The sequence below is a fragment of the Tachyglossus aculeatus genome, chromosome 11 (assembly GCF_015852505.1).
Source record: "Tachyglossus aculeatus isolate mTacAcu1 chromosome 11, mTacAcu1.pri, whole genome shotgun sequence".
In the NCBI taxonomy this organism is placed as follows: Eukaryota; Metazoa; Chordata; class Mammalia; order Monotremata; family Tachyglossidae; genus Tachyglossus; species Tachyglossus aculeatus.
The window spans coordinates 49,110,485-49,131,507 of NC_052076.1; the positions used below are offsets into that span (position 1 = coordinate 49,110,485).

General features: G+C 45.0%; 1 protein-coding gene across 1 annotated transcript in view; it reads left to right on the forward strand.

Annotated features, from left to right (window-relative positions):
• The window catches only part of LOC119934252 (cadherin-1-like), a 68,046-nt gene that overhangs the window by 1,668 nt on the left and 45,355 nt on the right, over positions 1 to 21,023 (forward strand). Inside the window, exon 2 of the mRNA XM_038753685.1 lies at positions 6,392 to 6,506. Within this exon, the coding sequence (XP_038609613.1) occupies positions 6,392 to 6,506 (115 nt within the window). The remainder of the gene's footprint in view (positions 1 to 6,391; positions 6,507 to 21,023) is intronic.

Consider the following 21,023-nt stretch of genomic DNA (forward strand, 5'->3'; position numbering starts at 1 on the left):
TATTGTTATTATATATGTATATAGATTGTGAGCCCACTGTTGGGTAGGGACCGTCTCTAGATGTTGCCAACTTGGACTTCCCAAGCGCTTAGTACAGTGCTCTGCACACGGTAAGCGCTCAGTAAATACGATTGAATGAATGAATATGTTTGTACGTATTTATTACTCTATTTTATTTGTACAGATTTATTCTATTTATTTAATTTCGTTAATATGGTTTGCTTTGTCTCCCCCTTCTAGACTGTGAGCCCACTGTTGGGTAGGGACCGTCTCTAGATGTTGCCAATTTGGACTTCCCAAGCGCGTAGTACAGTGCTCTGCACACAGTAAGCGCTCAATAAATACGATTGAATGAATGTGCGTATTTATTACTCTATTTTATTTGTTACAGATTTTTTCTGTTTATTTTATTTTGTTAATATGTTTTGTTTTGTTGTCTGTCTCCCTCTTCTAGACTGTGAGCCCACTGTTGGGTAGGGACCGTTTCTAGATGTTGCCAATTTGGACTTCCCAAGCGCTTAGTACGGTGCTCTGCACACAGTAAGCGCTCAATAAATACAATTTAATGAATGAATGAATGAAAGACCCTCCCGAGCGGCGGGGGTTGATGGTGGGGAGAGAGAGAAAGAGAAAAAAGAGCTTCTAGACTGTGAGCCCACTGTTGGGTAGGGACCGTCTCTATATGTTGCCAACTTGGACTTCCCAAGCGCTTAGTACAGTGCTCTGCACACAGTAAACGCTCAATAAATACAATTGAATGAATGAAGGACCCTCCCGAGCTGCGGGGGTTGATGGTGGGGAGAGAGATAAAGAGGAAAAAGAGCTTCTAGACTGTGAGCCCACTGTTGGGTAGGGACCGTCTCTATATGTTGCCAACTTGGACTTCCCAAGCGCTTAGTACAGTGCTCTGCATACAGTAAGCGCTCAATAAATACAGTTGAATGACTGAGTAAAAAGAGGAAAAAAGAGAATGAACCAGCGGCCTCCTCCCTTCCCCCACTCCGCCCTGCCCGCTCTCTAGAGGGACCATCCAGCTTGTCTGTCTCCCCTTCTACTCTTCCAACAGGAACTTTTCATTCATTCATTGTCGTATTTATTGAGCGCTTACTGTGGGCAGAGCACTGTACTAAGCGCTTGGGAAGTGCAAGTTGGCAACATAACTCCCTGCCTGACAGTCCAATAATGATAATGGCGTTTATTAAGCGCTTACTATGTGCAGAGCACTGTACTAAGCGCTTGGGAAGTCCAAGTTGGCAACATCTAGAGACGGTCCCTACCCAACAGTGGGCTCACAGTCTAGAAGGGGGAGACAGACAACAAAACAAAACATATTAACAAGATAAAATAAATAGAATAAATATGTACAAGTAAAATAGAGTAATAAATATGTACAAACATGTACAATATGTACAAGTAAAATAAGTAGAGTAATAAATACTCTAAATAAATAGAGTCATATACATATATATATACACATACAGGTGCTGTGGGGAGGGGAAGGAGGTAAGGCGGGGGGATGGGGAGGAGTGGGAAAGGAAGGAGGGGGCTCAGTCTGGGAAGGCCTCCTGGAGGAGGTGAAACTTCTCTTCATTCATTCATCCATTCATTCATTCAGTCGTATTGAGCGAGCAGCGTGGCTCAGTGGAGAGAGACCGGGCTTTGGAGTCAGAGGTCATGGTTTCCCCCTCTTCTTGACTGTGAGCCCACTGTTAGGTAGGGACCGTCTCCATATGTTGCCAACTTGTACTTCCCAAGCGCTCAGTACAGTGCTCTGCACACAGTAAGCGCTCAATAAATACGAGTGAATGAATGAATGAATCCCGGCTCTGCCAGTTGTCAGCTGTGTGACTTTGGGCAAGCCACTTAACTCCTCTGTGCCTCAGTTACCTCGTCTGTAAAATGGGGATGAAGACTGGGAGCCCCCGTGGAACAACCTGATCACCTTGTAACCTCCCCGGGGCTTAGAACAGTGCTTTGTACTTAGTAAGCGCTTAATAAATGCCATCATTATTATTGTTATTACTATTACAAGTCGGCAACAGATAGTTTTGTTTTGTTCTCTGTCTCCCCCTTCTATCTGTGAGCCCGCTTTTGGGCAGGGACCGTCCCTATATGTTGCCAACTTGTACTTCCTAAACGCTTAGTACAGTGCTCTGCACACAGTAAGCGCTCAGTAAATACTATCGAAGGAAGGAATGCCCAACAACGGGCCCACAGTCTAGAAGCAGCGTGGCTCAGTGGAAAGATCCAGGGCTTGGGAGCTAGAGGTCATGGGTTCTAATTCCGGCTCTGCCACATGTCTGTTGTGTGACCTTGGGCAAGTCACTTAACTTCTCTGAGCCTCAGTTACCTCATTTGTAAAATGGGGATTAAGACTGTGAGCCCCACGTGGGACAACCTGATCACCTTGTACCCCTCCCAGCGCTTAGAACAGTGCTTTGCACATAGTAAGCGCTTAACAAATGCCGTCATTATTATTATTATAGAAGGGGGAGACAGACAACAACACAAAACACGTAGACACGTGTCTAAACCGTCAGAACAAATAGAATTATAATATTGATTGAGCGCTTACTTTGTGCAGAGCACCGGGCTAAGCGCTTGGAAAGCCCAATTGAGAAACAGCATGGCTCAATGGAAAGAGCCCGGGTTTGGGAGTCAGAGGTCATGGGTTCTAATTCTGGCTCCGCCTCTTGTCAGCTGGGTGATTTTGGGCAAGCACTTTACTTCTCTGGGCCTCAGTTCCATCATCTGTGAAATGGGGATGAAGACTGTGACTCCCATGTGGGACAACCTGATCACCTTGTATTCCCAACAGTGCTTGGCACATAGTAAGCGCTTAACAAATGCCATCATTGTTGTTATTATTATTACAATTCGGCAACAGAAAGAGACAGTCCCTACCCAACAAGGGGCTCACAGTCTAGAAGGGGGGAGACCGACAACAAAACAAAACAGACAGGCGCCAATAGCATCAAAATAGATAAATCGAATTATATGCACGTCGTTAGTAAAATAGAGTAGAAAATATGTACAAATATAACAAGTGCTGCAGGGAGGGGAAGGGGGTAGAGCAGAGGGAGGGAGTGGGGGAGGTGGGAAGGGGAGGAGGAGCAGAGGATAAGGGGGGGCTCAGTGTGGGAAGGCCTCCTGGAGGAGGTGAGCTTTCAGTAGGGCTTTGAATCAATCAATCAATCATCATCATCATCATCATCATCAGTCGTATTTATTGAGCGCTTACTGTGTGCAGAGCACTGTATTAAGCGCTTGGGAAGTCCAAGTTGGCAACATGTAGAGACAGTCCCTACCCAACAGTGGGCTCACAGTCTAAAAGGGGGAGACAGAGAACAAAACCAAACATACTAACAAAATAAAATAAATAGAATAGATATGTACAAGTAAAATAAATAAATAGAGTAACAAATATGTACAAACATATATACATATATACAGGTGCTGTGGGGAAGGGAAGGAGGTAAGATGGGGGGATGGAGATGGGGACGAGGGGGAGAGGAAGGAAGGGGCTCAGTCTGGGAAGGCCTCCTGGAGGAGGTGAGCAATCAATCAATCGTATTTATTGAGCACTTACTGTGTGTAGAGTACTGTACTAAGCGCTTGGGAAGTCCAAGTTGGCAACATATAGAGACAGTCCCTACCCAACAGTGGGCTCACAGTCTGGAAGGGAGGAAGAGAGCTAGTTTGGTGGTTGTGAGGAGGGAGGGCATTTCAGGCCAGAGGCAGGACATGGGCCAGGGAACTTCTCTCCACCCACCCACCCCACCCCAAATCTCGGCTTTCCCCCGTCCCCACCCTCCAGCTGGTTGTTTCAGCGCTTTAGAACAGTGCTTGGCGCGTAGTAAACACTTAATAAATCCCATCATAATCATTATTATTCCCTCTGACTGTCCTGCCCGGCTTCTTCCCGCCTCCCCATTCAGATTCCTGGCTTTTCTTGCTTCGAGGACAGACTCAAGTTGGGTCCAGGGGAGTCCACTCCCGAGCTGGCCCCGGGATGAAGCCTGCTGTTTAGGGAAGTGGCTCGCCAAGGGTAGAGGGGGGAGTTGTCCTGACTCGCCCCTCCACTCGCCCATTCACCCCCTTTTTTTTGCCCCCCCCCCCAGACCTCCTCCTGGAGGGCATCTCTCCTAGCCGAAGCAACCCGCTAAAACAGAGTTGAAGCCAGGGCACGGGATTGCTGGGGGGGCGGAAGCGTTGCCCGGATTATTATTAATAATCGTATTTATTGAGCGCTTACTGTGTGCAAAACACTGTACTCAGCGCTTGGGAGAGTACGATAGACCAACACATTCCCTGCGTCTCTGCTGTGTGACCTTGGATTATTATTAATAATCGTACTTATTGAGTGCTTACTGTGTGCAAAACACTGTACTCAGCACTTGGGAGAGTACGATAGACCATCCAACACACTCCCTGCGTCTCTGCTGTGTGACCTTGGGCAAGTCGCTTAACTTCCCTGTGCCTCAATTACCTCATCTGTAAAATGGGGATTAAGACTGTGAACCCCATGCCAGACGGGGGACTGTGTCCAACCCGATTTCCTTGTACCCATCCCGGCACTTAGTACAGTGCCTGGTCCATAGTAAGCGCTTAACAAATACCACAATTATTATTATTATTATTACAAGGAGCTCAGCCTAGAGGGGGAGACAGACATTAATGTAAATAAATAAATAGATAAATAACAGATGCCCTCGAGGCCACACAGGATTATTATTATTATTACAACGAGGTTACAGTCTAGAGGGAGAGACGGGCAGTAGTATAAATAAACACATAAATAACAGGTGCCCTCTGTGATGATAAGGATGGCATTTGTTAAGCACTTACTATGTGCCAAGCATTGTTCTAAACTCTGGGGTAGATATCAGGTTGTCTGTCATGGGGCTCCCAGTCTTCATCCCCATTTTATGGATGAGGGAACTGAGGCCCAGAGAAGTGAAGTGACTTGTCACCCAGTGGACAAGTGGCAGAGCCGAGATGAGAACCCACAACCTTGGACTCCTAAGCCCGGGCTCTTGCCACTAGGCTGGGCTGCTTCTATGAGAAGCAGTGTGGCTCCATGGAAAGAGCCCGGGCTTTGGAGTCAGAGGTCATGGGTTCAAATCCCGACTCCGCCAAATTGTCAGCTGTGTGACTTTGGGCAAGTCACTTCACTTCTCTGGGCCTCAGTTACCTCATCTGTAAAATGGGGATTAAGACTGTGAGCCCCCCGTGGGACAACCTGATCACCTTGGAACCTCCCCAGCGCTTAGAACAGTGCTGTGCACATAGTAAGCACTTAATAAATGCCATTATTATTATTATTATTATTATGATGATGCCAACTTGTACTTCCCAAGCGCTTAGTACAGTGCTCTGCACACAGTATGCGCTCAATGAATATGATTGAATGAATGAATGAATGAATTATTCTCACAAGGCTTGTCCGTGGTGACCCTCGGGGTCACCCTGGATGAGTTTGGGGTGAAGCGGGGGATCGCCAACTTGTACTTCCCAAGCACTTAGTACAGTGCTCTGCACACAGTAAGCGCTCAATAAATACGATTGATTGATTGATTATTATTATTACGATTATTACGGTATTTATTAAGCACTTACTGTGTGCTGAGCACTGTTCTATGTGCTGGGGAAGATACAAGGTAATCAGGTTGTTCCATGTGGGGCTCACAGTTTTAATCCTCATTTTCCAGATGAGGTCACTAAGGCACAGAGAAGTGAAGTGGCCTGCCCAAGGTCACACAGCAGACAGGTGGCAGAGCTGGGATTAGAACCCATTTCCTAACTTATGTTGCTAACGTGTACTTCCCAAGCGCTCAGTACAGTGCTGTGCGCACAGTAAGCGCTCAATAAATACGATTGATTGATTGATGTCCTCTGACTCCGAAGCCTGGGCTCTAGGCACTAAACCATGCTGCTTCCCTGGTGGGATGCCACCCCCCGTTGGGTAGGGACTGTCTCTATGTGTTGCCGACTTGTACTTCCCAAATGCTTAGTACAGTGCTCTGCACACAGTAAGCGCTCAATAAATACGATTGATTGATTGAGTGTGGAGGTGCAGGGGGTGAGGGGATGTGTGAGGGTGGGCTGACCCCGCTTCAGCGTGGCTCAGTGGAAAGAGCCCGGGCTTTGGAGTCAGAGGTCACAGGTTCAAATCCCGGCTCCGCCAATTGTCAGCTGTGTGACTTTGGGCAAGTCACTTCATTTCTCTGGGCCTCAGTTACCTCATCTGGAAAATGGGATTAAGACTGTGAGCGCCCTGTGGGGCAACCCGATCATCTTGTAACCTCCCCAGCGCTTAGAACAGTGCTTTGCTCATAGTGAGCACTTAATAAATGCCATCATCATTATTATCATTTTGTTCCTTGCGCAGGCGTTGCCGAGCCAGTGCGAGGAGGCGGGAGGCTGCCGACCCGGCTTCGGCGCAGACAGCTACACGTTCACCGTGCCCTGGCCGCACCTGGAGCGGGGCCGAGTCCTGGGTTCAGGTGAGGGGCGGGCGCGCGTCGGGGGTTGGAGGGGCACGTGATGCCCAAGTCCTCCAGCTTCCCAAGGTGTGTGGGACCTCCCACCCCGGGTGTGCGGCCGGTTTTACCTCCCTTTTCTTTCATTGCCGTATTTCTTGAGCGCTTACTGTGTGCAGAGCACTGGAACAAACATTTGGAAAGTACAGTTCGGCAACAGATAGACAGTCCCTGCCCAACAGCGGGCTCACAGTCTAGAAGGGAGAGGCAGACAACAAAACAAAACAAGTAGGTGTCAGTACCATCAGAATAGATAAAAAGAATTATAGATACACATCATTAATAAAATAAATGGCGTAAAAAAATATGTACGAAGATACAGCAGTGATGTGGGGAGGGGAAGGGGGTAGGGCAGAGGGAGGGAGGAGCAGAGGGAAAGGTGGGGGCTCAATCTGGGAAGGCCTCCTGGTGGAAGTGAGCTCTCAGTAATAATAATAATAATGATGGCATTTATTAAGCGCTTACTATGTGCAGAGCACTGTTCTAAGCGCTGGGGAGGTTACAAGGTGATCAGGTTGTCCCACGGGGGGCTCACAGTCTTAATTCCCACTTTACAGATGAGGGAATTGAGGCACAGAGAAGTGAAGTGACTTGCCCAAAGTCACACAGCTGACAACTGGCAGAGTCAGGAATCGAACCCAGGGCCCCTGACTCCAAAGCCCTGTGCTCTTTCCACTGAGCCACGCTGCTTCTCAGTAGGACTTTGAAGGGAGGAAAGGACTAGTTTGCCCAATGTTGGTTAGGGATTGTCTCTATCTGTTGCCGAACTGTACTTTCCAAGCGCTTAGTCCAGTGCTCTGTGCACCGTAAGCGCTCAGTAAATACGACTGAATGAATGAATGACACCCCGTTTCATTCATTCGTCGGTTCCTTCCTTCCTTCCTTCCTTCATTCAATCGTACTTATTGTGCGTTTACTATGTGCAGAGCACTGTACTCAGCGCCGGGAAATCAATCAATCAATCAATCGTATTTATTGAGCGCTTACTGTGTGCAGAGCACTGTACTAAGCGCTTGGGAAGTACAAGTTGGCAACATATAGAGACAGTCCCTACCCAACAGTGGGCTCACAGTCTGAGAGGGAAACTACAATTCAGCAATAAAGAGAGATAATCCCTGCCCACATCGGGCTCATTGTCTAGAGGGTGGGGGAGACAAACATCAAAACAAGGAAACAGGCATCAATATAAATAAGTAGGATTAGAGATATGTACATTTACATACATGTAGAGAATAGAACACTGGCCTGGGAGCCGGAAGGTCATGGGTTCTAATTCCGACTCCACCACTTGTCTGCTGTGTGACCCTGGGCAGGTCATTCACTTTTTTATGCCTCAATTCCCTCATCTGTAAAATTGGGATTGAAACTGTGAGCCCCATGTGGGATAGGGACTGTGTCCATCTCGATTTACCTGTATCCTCCCCAGTGCTTAGTACAGTGCCTAGCACATAGTAAGCTCTTAATACCACAATTATTATTATTATTATATATCCATAAGTGCTGTGGGGTGGGGAGGGGGGAGAAGAACAAGGGAGCAAGTTGAGATGATGCAAAGGGTCGGGGAGCTGAGGAAGGCGCACCCCAAACTGACTTTCCTGGGAACGTTAATAAGTTTCTAACTGAAATTTTCTTGCTGGAGACCGAACTCAGACGATTCTGTGTTTTGTTGTTGTTTAGACAACGCTTGGGAGAGTACGATAGACCATCCAACACATTCCCTGCGTTGTCCCACATTTGCCCCACATTTTGTTCGGCACTTACTATGTACCAGGCACTGGGGTAGATTACAAGATAATCTGGTTGGACACAGTCCCTGTCCCACATAGGCTCAGTCTTATTCCCCATTTTACAAACGAGGTAACTGAGGCACAGAAAATAATAATAATAATAATTTTGGTATTTGTTTACTACGTGCCAAGCACTGTTCTAAGCACTGGGAGAGATACAAGGTAATCAGTTTGAACACAGTCACAATCTTGACCCCCATTTTACAGAGGAGGGAACTGAGGCCCAGAGAGGTGAAGTGACTTGCCCAGGGTCACACAGCAGACAGGTTTCAGAGCTGGGATTAGAACCCAGGTCCTTCAGACTCCCAGGCACGTGCTCTCACCGCTAGGCCCGGCTGCTTCTCAATTCTCTTCTTGATTCCCGAACTCTGGCCTTGTAAGTTTTTTGGTCAGGAATTCAAGGTCATGCAGAGGACCTAGGGTGCTCTGGGTATTAAATGCAGCATACCTCAGAAGCTTCTTGACCTTGGATATCCTATTAATCGTATTTTCTTACCAGAAGGATGAAAAGTCATGCTAAGGTGCAGGGTATCTAAACATAGTAATTATCAAGTCTGATAGGCAAGACTGATGGGTGTGATTTGGTCCCTCACTGGTGTGATTTGCACCACTGGCTTTATCGCAGTGGAATGGATATTTTAAGGTTGGTTTTGTTTGATTTTGTTGTGGTGTTGCGTAGAAGAGGGGGAATAAACCATGGAGGTGGTCATCCATAGCATCGTTATCATCCTTGATTTGGCAACATTTACTTAATGTCTTTTCACAGGAAATCAGATTAATTTGCTTAACTACCTTTTCCCCCTCATTACTCACATTGGTGATGACCCTTTTCATATATTTTGAGTGGTACAGGCTGAAACAAAGGCAATACACATTTCCTAGAAGGCAACTGTGGATTAACTGGCTAACATACCTCAACAGGGAATCATCTGAATCGACGAGATACGTTGGTTGTCAGCCATTACTGTCTAGTTGTCCTGATGCTGCCTTGGCCAACTCTGTCGAATGGCAGGCTGGATAAATCTAGGAAAAGTAGAAGCTTGAATGATATGATTGATTTTGCTTAATCCTCGAAGGTGTGTGAAAGTGTCATGCCTTTGCAGTGGTAAAACGTACACTGGCAGATCAGCAAATACACTGACCCCGAAGGTCTACCGTGGGCTGGTTTTACAGTATTCAAAGATCACCTGGGTGCATTTGGAGTGGCGGAAGTCCTGTCCCGAGGCCAGGGAATCGGAGCAGAGCTGGCTTGGAAGTCCATGTAGGGTTTGAGTGATTCCAAGACCTTCCCATGGTATTGATGGTGTCCAGGGGAAGATCTGAGAAGTGCAGTTGTGAACTGATCTCTCGAGGACTCCCATTTTCCCCCCCAGGGCTCACCCTTCCTGCCATACTTATCCTCAAGAAATTCATTTTGGCAAAATTACTCCAGGGGCGTGGTGTAGGCTGGACTTGGAAAACAACTGGGATCTTGACTTCAGATTTTAATTTTTCCGTGAATCTGCTCTTGAAAGGACAGCTTTGAGTTTTGATTTGGAATATCAGTATCGACAACCCTTGGCCAAAAAAAAAAAAAAAGAAAGCTTTGGCTGTTTTAAATATCAAGATTCCTTAATGGATTGACCTTTACTGAAGAAAAATCAACCTTTAAAAGCCAAACTCCTGCCTTTTTTTAATATCTCTGTCCCCTTATCTGGATTCAGTGAACGGTGATTGGTTCAGGATGCTTAGTATCTGTTTGTGAACTGGAAAAAGCAAATAACTTTGTTTCAGGAGTGTTTTCCACCATCTGTTCTTAGTGGGACTGACCCAATGATTCTTCCCTTTCACCCAACTACTTGAGCCTTTTACAGGTATTGTTGTGAATGGAACCTAGCTCTGCTGCCCGAGAGAGGACTTCTGAGAGTTAATCAGTAAACCCATACTCTGCATCCTTTTGCTTTTTTGTGGTATTGAAGAAGAGAAAGAGAAAGCCCTGTGTCTGTGACTCTGCATTGCCATTTAAGGAAACTGGCTGTTTTGTTTCCCTAACGTGGAGTTCAGTGGATCCTGCCCACCTTTTTTCAAGACTGATATGAAAATTCCTTTCCAAAGGCATTTTTGGGGAGCAGAGCATTTATGCAGATCTACTTTGATGCTGGTTACCCATGCTTAATTGAATGGAATGTGTATCCTACTCTCGGGAGCCCCACTCAAAATCATCTTTGCCCTAACTTCACCATCGTGTCTACCAACTTTTATTTTGTATAATAATAATAATAGCATTTATTAAGCACTTACTATGTGCAAAGCACTGTTCTAAGCGCTGGGGAGGTTACAAGGTGATCAGGTTGTCCCATTATCATTATCATCTGAGCAATGTACTATGGTGCAGAGCAATGTACTAAGTATTTGGGAGAGTACAGTACAGCATATTCTCCCAAGAGTTTAGTACAGTGCTTTGCACAGTCTGTCAATTTGATTGACTGAACCACTCTGTAATCCTGCTCCAAGTGCACAGGAAGGGGAGGAGGTTAGGAGGCTTTGAGAGGGTCAGTTTGGTTGGAGGGGCACACAGAAGAAAAGAGGAGAGCATCCACTCTCTTCCCCACCCCCACGCCCCCAATCCTGGCCCCATCCACTTCTGCAGAATTTGTATGGAGGCTTGGCCATCTTATTTAAATGGGAGGAGGTTAACTATTCTAATCAGGATTCTTTTGCTGAGCTCCGCATCTGCATAACCATTGAGTCTAAGACTCCTTAATGGCTTGACCTGTATTGAAGACAACTTCTAAGAGTCAGATTGCTTCCTTTTTAAAGATCTGCATCCCCTCCTCTGGTTCTCCCAAGATACGCCCTTCAGATGGCTAATTTTTGCTTAAGCATGTGATTTAGTGTTCTTCATATTTTTGGTAAAAGTCTTTCAAAAAACTGAGATCAAGTGAGGCTCAAACTAGGGGGATGGAAATGTGAAATTGGTTACTTTGTAAAACATCTTCATCTTTTCTACTAAGGCTGTACTGTAGTTCCTAGAATTCCTGCCTGGCACTGTCTCTTTTCCCTACCATTTTGGACACTTGGCAAAATTTGACATTCCTCCTACCTTTCAGATTTACGTCATAATACTGTACCTTAAGTTTCTCGCTTTTTCCTCCCCTCTGTGCTGACCACTTTCCTTTCTTCTCTTCTATTATATACTGTCGCAACACCCCAGTAATTGCTAGCTCCATTTCACAAGTCCCTTGGCAATCTCTGTTGAGGATGAAGTTTAGAAGATTATGGAACTGGTGTTGGCCCAGTCTAGGGTGAGGGACTAGGGCTGTCTAGGAGATGCTGAGATGTTCTGTCTTTGTGAGATCAGGGCTGTTTGACTTCTGTGCAAACCTGTTACCTCCCCCAGGATGTTAATTATCAGACAAACTGGGCAAATTCCCTGGTGCTCCTTAATCTGTGTAACAAACACAGTTCTACAAACACTTCCTTAGATAAGGCTATCTTTTGTGACAACAAAAAACCAAATATTTTTATGAAATGTCTTTTACGTTTTAAGACAAGGAAAACTGATCTAAACATCTTCTTTTGCTGGTGAGACATTTCGTGGTAGTTGGAATGGGAAATGGCTTTTGTGGTTTAAGACCAGGAAAACTGATCTAAACATCTTTCTTTGCTATAGAGACATTTTGTGGAAGTTTAGGATGGGGAAGCTGTGAAATGAGGAGAGGGAGAAGAGCCTGCCAGTCTTACCTTCAACTACTTAACCCTTTCTTGTTCAGTAATTCCAAATTCCCCATCCCTGCAAAGAAGTTTCTGGCACCTGACTAAATTTGAGAATCCCCTTTGTGTTCTTTTATGGTTCAAAACCTACTCTCTGTACATACAATATAGCCAATGCTTTTCAAATTATCTTCCCTCTTCTCCTGGTCCCTTACCTTCCCCATCCTCCCAAGATTCATGCAAACCTCCAGGTCTAGAAAAAATAAGCAACACTATTTGGAAAATTGTCCTAATCAAATTCTCCTTTAGGTAGGTAGGCACTCACTAGTGCAGATTCCAATTATATTCATATCTCAAAAAGGATGGGGGAGGACCATAAATTGATAGTAATCTTTTTAGACCCCTTCAAGTGACTCTAACTAAAATGACTTAAGTAGACTTAATGGAAGTGCTTTTGGAAGGTGAAACCTGGTACAGGAAATCACAGGGCCCTGAGAAGGACTTTACTATGAATGCTGACTTGATAAGATAATTGTGTTACAAATGTTAATTAGGGGTTATAAAAGGGAGACCTTGTAACAAGAAAAAATCCTGTCCTCTTGACCATTCAGGTTTTTTCAAGCTAAGGGAAGGACACCTGCTACTAAACTTGTAAGTGTGCTTTGACTGGTTCTGCCTATTTCCAAATAGTGTTTCTCAATTTCTGTTTTGAAGAATGATCTGTAAAGGAGCAGTCAACTGTTTCCATAGGGATGAACTTTTTCTAAACAAAGGTGGGCTTTCTGTAGAAGATGAGATTTACCATGTGCTTTAGAAATAATACATCAGAGGGTGTTCATCTTATCTACGCACGTGTTGAGGTCTTGATACTCCAAGATTTCTTTGGGGAGTAATGGAGAGCCCTCTGTAACTTTACCTAATGTGTCTTGAGTACTTTTCCCTTCACAAAGCAGCTCATTTTGCATCTGGAGTTTTAAAAGATCAGGTGTGTCATCTTGTGTCCCACGCTCAGAAAGACACAGAACACCTGATCTTATCTGGTGTATCAAGACTTATTGCCACCTGTTTGTGCATCAATCGCTTTAACGCTTGCCTTCACTTTACCCTTTGTAACACTCTCCTCCTTAAGTGAGAGTTCCACAGTTAGCTTACAGTTAAGCTCTCAAAACACTTTACCAACTTACTAGTCATTGTATTTTGTTGGGTTGTAAGATGGGAAAGTTGAAGATAGTCGAGTAGAACTGGAATCATGGGAAGCGGCCATTCTTTGTTCAACCTTAAGTAAAACAAAACAGCTAGGATTCCTGTCAACCAGCTCATAGTTCCAACAGAACATGCAGTCTACAGAAGACAACCCGTGCCCGGCAGACCAAATTCTCTAGATGATTTTCTTAAGGGTTGGTAGACTATGTCTGGGAATGGATAATAATAATAATAATGGTATGTGTTAAGCACTTTCTATGTGCCAACCACTGTTCTAAGCGCCGGGGTAGATACAGGGTAATCAGGTTGTCCCACGTGGGGTTCACACTTTTAATCCCCACCTTACAGATGAGGTAACGGAGGCACAGAGAAGTTAAGTGACTTGCCCAAGGTCACACAGCTGACAAGTGGCAGAAGCGGGATTAGAAGCCACATCCTCTGACTCCCAAGCCTGTGCTGTTGCAACTAAGCCACGCTGCTTCTCACAGTGATATCACTAGGGATCAGAAATGAAGCTTTGCTGTTTGCTATTCAATCAGTGATATTTATTGAGCACTTACCTTAGGCAGAGTGCTTGGGAGAGTACAGAGCAACAAAGTTGGTAGGCACATTCCCTGCCCACAAGGAGCTTACAGTCTAGAGGAGCAGACAGATGTTGAATTCTGGATATGTACCTAAGTGTTGTGGGGCTGAGGGTGAGGTGAACATCAAGTACTTATATGGATCCAAATGTATAGGTGACAAAGAAGGGAGAGGAAGGTAGGGGAAATGAGGGCTTAGTTTGGGAAGGTCTCTTGGAGATGTGATTTTAATAAGGCTTTGAAGGTGTGGAGAGTGATGGTGGGTTAAGTAGGAAGAGGGAGGGAGTTCCAGGCCAGAGGGAGGATGTGGGCAAGGGGTAGGTGGCCAGATAGAAGAGATGGAGGTACAGTGAGTTTGTTGGCATTGAAGAAGTGAAGCGTGCAGGTTGGGTTGTACTAGGAAATAAGTGAGGTAAAGTAGGAGGGGAGGAGCTGATTGAGTGCTTTAAAGCCAAAAGTGAGGAGTTTGATGTGGAGGTGGATGGACAACCATTGGAGGCTTTTGAGGCATGGGGAGATGTGAATTGAACTTTTTTTTTTAAGGAAAAATGATCCAACCAGCAGAGTGAGTAAGGATTGGAGTGGGGAGAGACAGGAGGCAGAGAGGTCAGTGAGGAGGCTGATGCAGAAGTCACAGTGGGATATTCTAAGTCCTTGGACGAGCATAGTAGCAGTTTGGATGGTGAGGAAAGAGGGGATTTTAGCGATGCTTTGAAGGTAGAACCGACAGGATTTGGTGATGGGTTGAATATGTGGGTTGAATGAGAGATGAGCTGAAGATAGTAGTAGTGATGGCATTTATTAAGCACTTACAATGTGCAAAGCACTGTTCTAAGCGCTGGAATAAGGATGGTATTAAGAGCTTACTATGTGCCAAGCACTGTTCTAAGTGCTGGGGTAGATACAAGGTAATCAGGTGGTCCCACATGGAGCTCATAGTCTTAATCCCCATTTTACAGATGAGGCAATTGAGGCACAGAGAAGTTAAGTGACTTGCCCAAGGTCACACAGCAGACAAGTGGCGGAGCTGGGATTAGAACTCATGACCTCTGACTCCCAAGCCCAGGCTCTTTCCACTAAGCCACGGTGCTGCTTCCCATATCACCAAGGTTACAGGCTTGTGAGAAATCAATCAATCGTATTTATTGAGCGCTTACTGTGCACAGAGCACTGTACTAAGCGCTTGGCAAGTACAAGTTGGCAACATATAGAGACAGTCCCTACCCAACAGTGGGCTCACAGTCTAGAAGGGGGAGACAGAGAACAAAACCAAACATATTAACAAAAAAATAAATAGAATAGATATGTACAAGTAAAATAAATAGAGGAATAAATATGTACAAACATATATACATATATACAGGTGCTGTGGGGAATGGAGAGGGAGACAAGGGGGAGAGGAAGGAGGGGGCTCAGTCTGGGAAGGCCTCCCAGAAAGGAACGATGGTAGTGCTTTTTACAGGGAGGACAGGGTGGGAAGTTAAGGAGTTCTATTTTGGACATGTTAAGTTTGAGGTGTCTGTCAGAGGGTCATCCAAGTAGAGATATCCTGAAGGGAGGAGGAAATGTGAGACTGCAACGGAGTGAGGTTGAGGTTGGAGACAGATTTGGGAATCATTTGGTTAGTGATGACAGTTGAAGCTGTGGGAATGAATGAGTTCTCCAAGGGAGTGAGTGTAGATGGAGAATAGAAGAGGACTCAGAACTGAGCCCTGAGGAACTCTCACAGTTACACAGTTACAGGGGTGGGAAGCAGAGGAAGAGCCCGCAAAAAAGACCGAGAATGAGCAGCCAGAAAGAGAGTAGAAGAGCCAGGAGGGGACAGTGTCAACGAAGCCAAGTTTAGAAATTCACAGTGTTGAAGGCAGCTGAGAAGTTGAGGAGGATTAGGATAGAGTAGAAAGCCACTGGATTTGGCAAGAAGGAGCCCATGATGACTTTAGAGAGATCAGTTTCAGTGGAGTGAAGGGGGTGGGAGCCAGACTGGAGAGGGTTGAGGAGAGAATTGGAGGAGAGGAAGTAGAGCGGGGCGTAGACAACTCTCCTAAGAGTTTTGAGAGGAATGGGAGATGGGAGATGGAGTCATAACTGGAGGGAGCTGTGGGTTAAGGGAGGGTATTCTTTAGGCTAGGAATATGAACATATTTTTAAAAGCAATGGGGAAGAAGCCATTGGAAAGTGAATGGTTGAAGATGGCGGTGAGGGAGGGGGCAAATATTTTGATATAGTGCAAAGGGTTGGGGTTTGGAGGTGCAGGAAGAGAGGGTAGATTTTGAGAGGAGGCAGGAGATGTCTTGAGATATTGCTGGGAAAGGTGGGCATGGGCATTGGGAGCCAATAAGAATGGAGAAATGATGTTGCCGGGTGGAGAAGAGGGCAGAATTAAAGCTGGGAAGGATGAATTTGAGATGGACGAGGCCTGCCTGATGTCTGAATTTCCTCCAGAGGTACTACGCAGCTCGTGCACAAGAGCAGAGGTTGACCATTGTTCATCTCCCTTCTTTTTCCTCTCCCGAAAGGATAGATTATTCCACATGACAGCAGGCAAATGCCAGAATGTTTTCTGGGAGTAGTCCAAACCTAGAGGGTGGGTACCAATTAAAAAGAACACTTGATAGGAAGTCATTTTCTGGAAGAATATTCTGATGAGTTAGAACTTGTATCAAATATCCATTATTTAAAGAGATATACATTCTTCTTTGTCAGATAGCCAAAGGCAGCAGCTGCTTACTGGGGGAGCAGAGTTATTCTCTTGATCGAAGCCCAGGCTTTAGAGGCAAGTGGGAGAATAGTGTAGAGGAACAGCCGCTGATACTTAGTTGAAGGTACACTTGGCTCCAAGTGATGTCCCTTGCTGAAAGGCTTTCTTCCTAGGGAAGGGATGGGTCTAATGGTCAAAGGATGGGGTGGCCTGAGAGCAGGCCCTCATAGAGGAGGGAAGTGAAGCATGGGAAAATATAAAGGACACATCAAGGCAGATCTGCCTATAGGCAATGTTGAATTAAGGTAGTAAAGTTAGAAATTCGGGGTTGGGGGAAATGGTTCTAATACTAAAAAAAGGCCCAGTTGGAAGGTTGAGAAGAGGATAGGTAAACATTAATGGGAACCTGGGCTTGTCCTGAGCGGTTGCAAGGTGGTACGAATTTTGAGTTAAAACGACTCTTATGACTTACAGCTCTGGCTGCTGATTCTTCTTACACCATTTAAGTTAAAATCTATCATCATTGACTATAATGATGAAGAAGAATTAGTTGCAAGACTGGATAAGAATCTGGGCCAGTGGTTCTCAGTCTGTCTTTAAAAAAGGTAACTCTCTGCCAGTTGTGCAATTTCCTTGTTTAAAAAAAACACAGCAGGTAGGTGTCACCTACATGTATATGCATAAAAGAAGAGTGATTGAAGCATACAGAATCATCTTTTCTGTTTTGTCTCCTTCTTGCATTTAAATTCACACCCCTGTTCTTATGCAGCTTCCAGTGTCCTGAGGCAGTTTGGGGACCATTGTTTTTATCCCCCAGTACCACCACCTTCAGCTGCATATGATGTGACATTTTGTGTCTCTTGGGACAAAGTTTAGGCATGGTTAGGGGAGGTTGTAAAAGCAGCAGTTGTGAATACTTTCCCCAGTGGTGATTGTCCCTACTCAATCATGCCGTCTTGTCTCTTTCCCGTTTCTGTGCCACATCATCATCAGGACATTTGAGCTTCTGGTAGAGTAGCTATAAAACTTCCTAGTATAGAAAGTGCTCTAAAATTTTGGTACGCAAAGAAGAGTTGCAATAATAGCGTTTTGTACCTGGGGCAGGTGTACCCGGGTATAGTTCTGTGGGATAATCATTCATGTGCATTAAAGAGTGTTTAGATGACAGTTTGTGGCCCACACCTAAATTCCAAAAGCAAAACATTTTGCCTGAAGTATTTTGATTTTTTGATTTCCTAAGAGTAAACCTTACAAACTTTTGTGAAGCAGGCTTTTAGATGAGGCTTTGTATGCCTTGCCCTATAACCTTTTAAAATGTCTAATTGCTGGAAATTCATAGTTCTTGAGCGGGATGGGGGAGATTGACAGTCTGATTAACGTAGCCACCCTTCCATGCCTACTAAGCAGGATCTCACTAAACCAACAAAGAGTTCCGGGTCTTGTATCTCGGATACATCTGTCAATCAATCAATAGTATTTATTCAGCACCTACTGTGTGCAGAGCTCTCTACTCAGCTATTGAGGGAGTATAATAGAATTAGTAGATCTGATCCCTGCCCTCAAAGAGTTTACAATGTAGGAGGGGAGGTAGACACTAAAATAAATTAGAGATAGGAGGGAGAAGGAAAAGTGAATTAGCACAAGAATTAGTGCTTAATAGAGTATGTAAAATGTTCTAAGTGCTTAGATGGTACAGAAATGCTGAGCAGCTATTAGGGGAGACTAGAAATTAATTGGGGGAGGTCTCCTGGAGGAGATATGATTTTTAGAAGGACTTTTAAAACGGAGAGAGTTTGTGGTCTGTCAGATTTGAGAGGGGAAAGAGTTCCAGGCAGAGGATTAAAATTCCTTGATCTCACTATTTGAAACATTTCCAACCACCTCATTTCTGGTACCTTGCAAGGTGTGTGAGCTCATGATCTCTCACATAACTCTGATTTCCCAAGAATGGAGCCTTCTGTTTTGACCCCATTGATGTAGTTCCATGCTAGTCTGCTATCAGGTGACCTCTCTAACCTGCTGAGAAAAATAGATTTGTGTCTCTTCTTTGGGCCGCAACCTCCTAGGTTGGTGCCATTACCATTATTCTCCCCGGGAAATATGTAAATGTCTTCTGAGAATCGTTGTTCGGGGAGTCCTTTGGAGGCCCTGCAATAGTTCTGGAAGCAGTAAAAAAAAAAAAAAATAGCCCCCAGCTTGGCCACTGAACCATAAATTCTTTACAACCTATGTGGGAAGGACTGATAAAAAAGCAAGATTGTACCTCTGTTTTCCCAGTTGGAATTTCCTATAAATGGCTAAACTTTTAGGAGGATTAATTATGGTGGGAGGGAAGAAGTAACTGAAGGTTTGTTTAGAGGTGGTGAGAGGAAGGGCAATTAGTCCCTGGCACCTGACTTGGTGCTTTCTTTTAGTGTTGTAATTGCAGTGATCGGTTTTGAGGACATCATTCTTTACTCCTGACAAGTACAGTACTGTAGTCCAACTCCACTGTTAAATCAAAGGGGATTGGTTCCAGATCTGCTTTCACTCCACTCCAACAGGATGTTCTTCCCTGAAATGAAATTCTTCCCTGAAATGACCATACTTGGTAGTTAGTTCATGGTTGGGATGGTTGGGGCTTCTGTGAGATCACTGGTTTACCGTCAACAGGCTTGGCAGACTTTTGGCCTGAGATCAGTTTTGGTTTCAGTTCCAATGCCCTCACCTTGCAGAGTAGTAATTCGAGATGTGCCCATTCCAGTTTTCATTTTGAAACTTAATTTTAAGTGATGGCTGATTGCTTTGCTTTAGAGCTTTTTTTCAATAAAGGTTTTTGGCTAATCAGTCTTCTACATGAGCCAGGAAAATACAAACAATTGATTTATTGACTACCAGGAGGCAGTCTATTCTGGGGGGTGGGGGGAAATCATGGGACATGTCTAAAAACCAGAGCTTCTCATTTTACCAGATTCTTTGTGACCTTGAGCAACTCATTTAAGTTCCCTGTTCTTATTTTATGATTTTTAAAGTGGTGGACGGGGCCTGCCCAAGGATGAATGAGGCACTTTGTGCTTTATGTGCTGATTCTGAGTTGACCATTGACAAAATGCTGGGGAAAACTCTTTCATCTCTTTCATTAATAATAATAATAATAATAATGGTATTTAAGTGCTTACTATGTGCAAAGCACTGTTCTAAGCGTGGGGGGGGATACAAGGTAATCAGGTTGTCCCACATGGGGCTCACAATCTCAGTCCCCATTTTACAGATGAGGTAACTGAGGCACAGAGAAGTTAAGTGACTCGCCCAAAGTCACACAGCTGATAAGTGGCAGAGCTGGGATTCAAACCCATGACCTCTGACTCCCAAACGTGGGCTCTTTCAATCAATCAATCAATCAATCAATCAATCAATCAATCGTATTTATTGAGCACTTACTCTGTGCAGAGTACTGTGCTAAGCACTTGGGAAGTACAAGTTGGCAACATAAAGAGACAGTCCCTACCCAACAGTGGGCTCACAGTCTAAAAGGGGGAGACAGAGAACAAAACCAAACATACTAACAAAATAAAATAAATAGAACAGATATGTACAAGTAAAATAAATAAATAAATAGAGTAATAAATATGTACAAACACTGCTTCTCTGCCATCTTGGTCCTGGCTACACCCTGAAGGTTGGGCATAAGAAGGCTCTGCTATGGGGCGAGGTAGACCCAGGGAGTTGGGTTGTTTTTGGGGCAGACTGGGGGTTTGAGCCTGCGCCAGGGTGAACTAAGCCGCTAATCTCCTCACCGTACCTCGTTCTTGCCTGTCCCGCCATCGACCCCTGGCCCACGTCATCCCCCGGGCCTGGAATGCCCTCCCTCTGCCCATCCGCCAAGCTAGCTCTCTTCCTCCCTTCAAGGCCCTACTGAGAGCTCACCTCCTCCAGGAGGCCTTCCCAGACTGAGCCCCTTCCTTACTCTCCCCATCGTCCCCCTCTCCATCCCCCCATTTTACCTCCTTCCCTTCCCCACAGCACCTGTATATATGTATATATGGTTGTACATATTTATTACTCTATTTATTTTACTTGTACATATCTATCCTATTTATTTTATTTTGTTAGTATGTTTGGTTTTGTTCTCTGTCTCCCCCTTTTAGACTGTGAGCCCACTGTTGGGTAGGGACTGTCTCTATATGTTGCCAATTTGTACTTCCCAAGCGCTTAGTACAGTGCTCTGCACATAGTAACCGCTCAATAAATACGATTGATTGATTGATTGATTGAACTAAACTGGTGATGATGTCAGTTGACATCTGAACTGGCCCAATCTGCTAGGAGACTTTTAAACTGGGCCAGACCTTCTCTAAGGGGTTGAATCCCAGATCTCGTCCCTTCCTGAAGTTGCCTTCAGGAAGCTGGGCCAGCCTAAATATTTTGTGGTTGACCCCATGGTCTATAGGGAGAAATCCCAGAGTCCTAATCTAAAGCGTTTATGCCCTGAGGAGCAGTCATTGTCAGGAGAATGTGTGTTGTGCCCTTTGCTAAA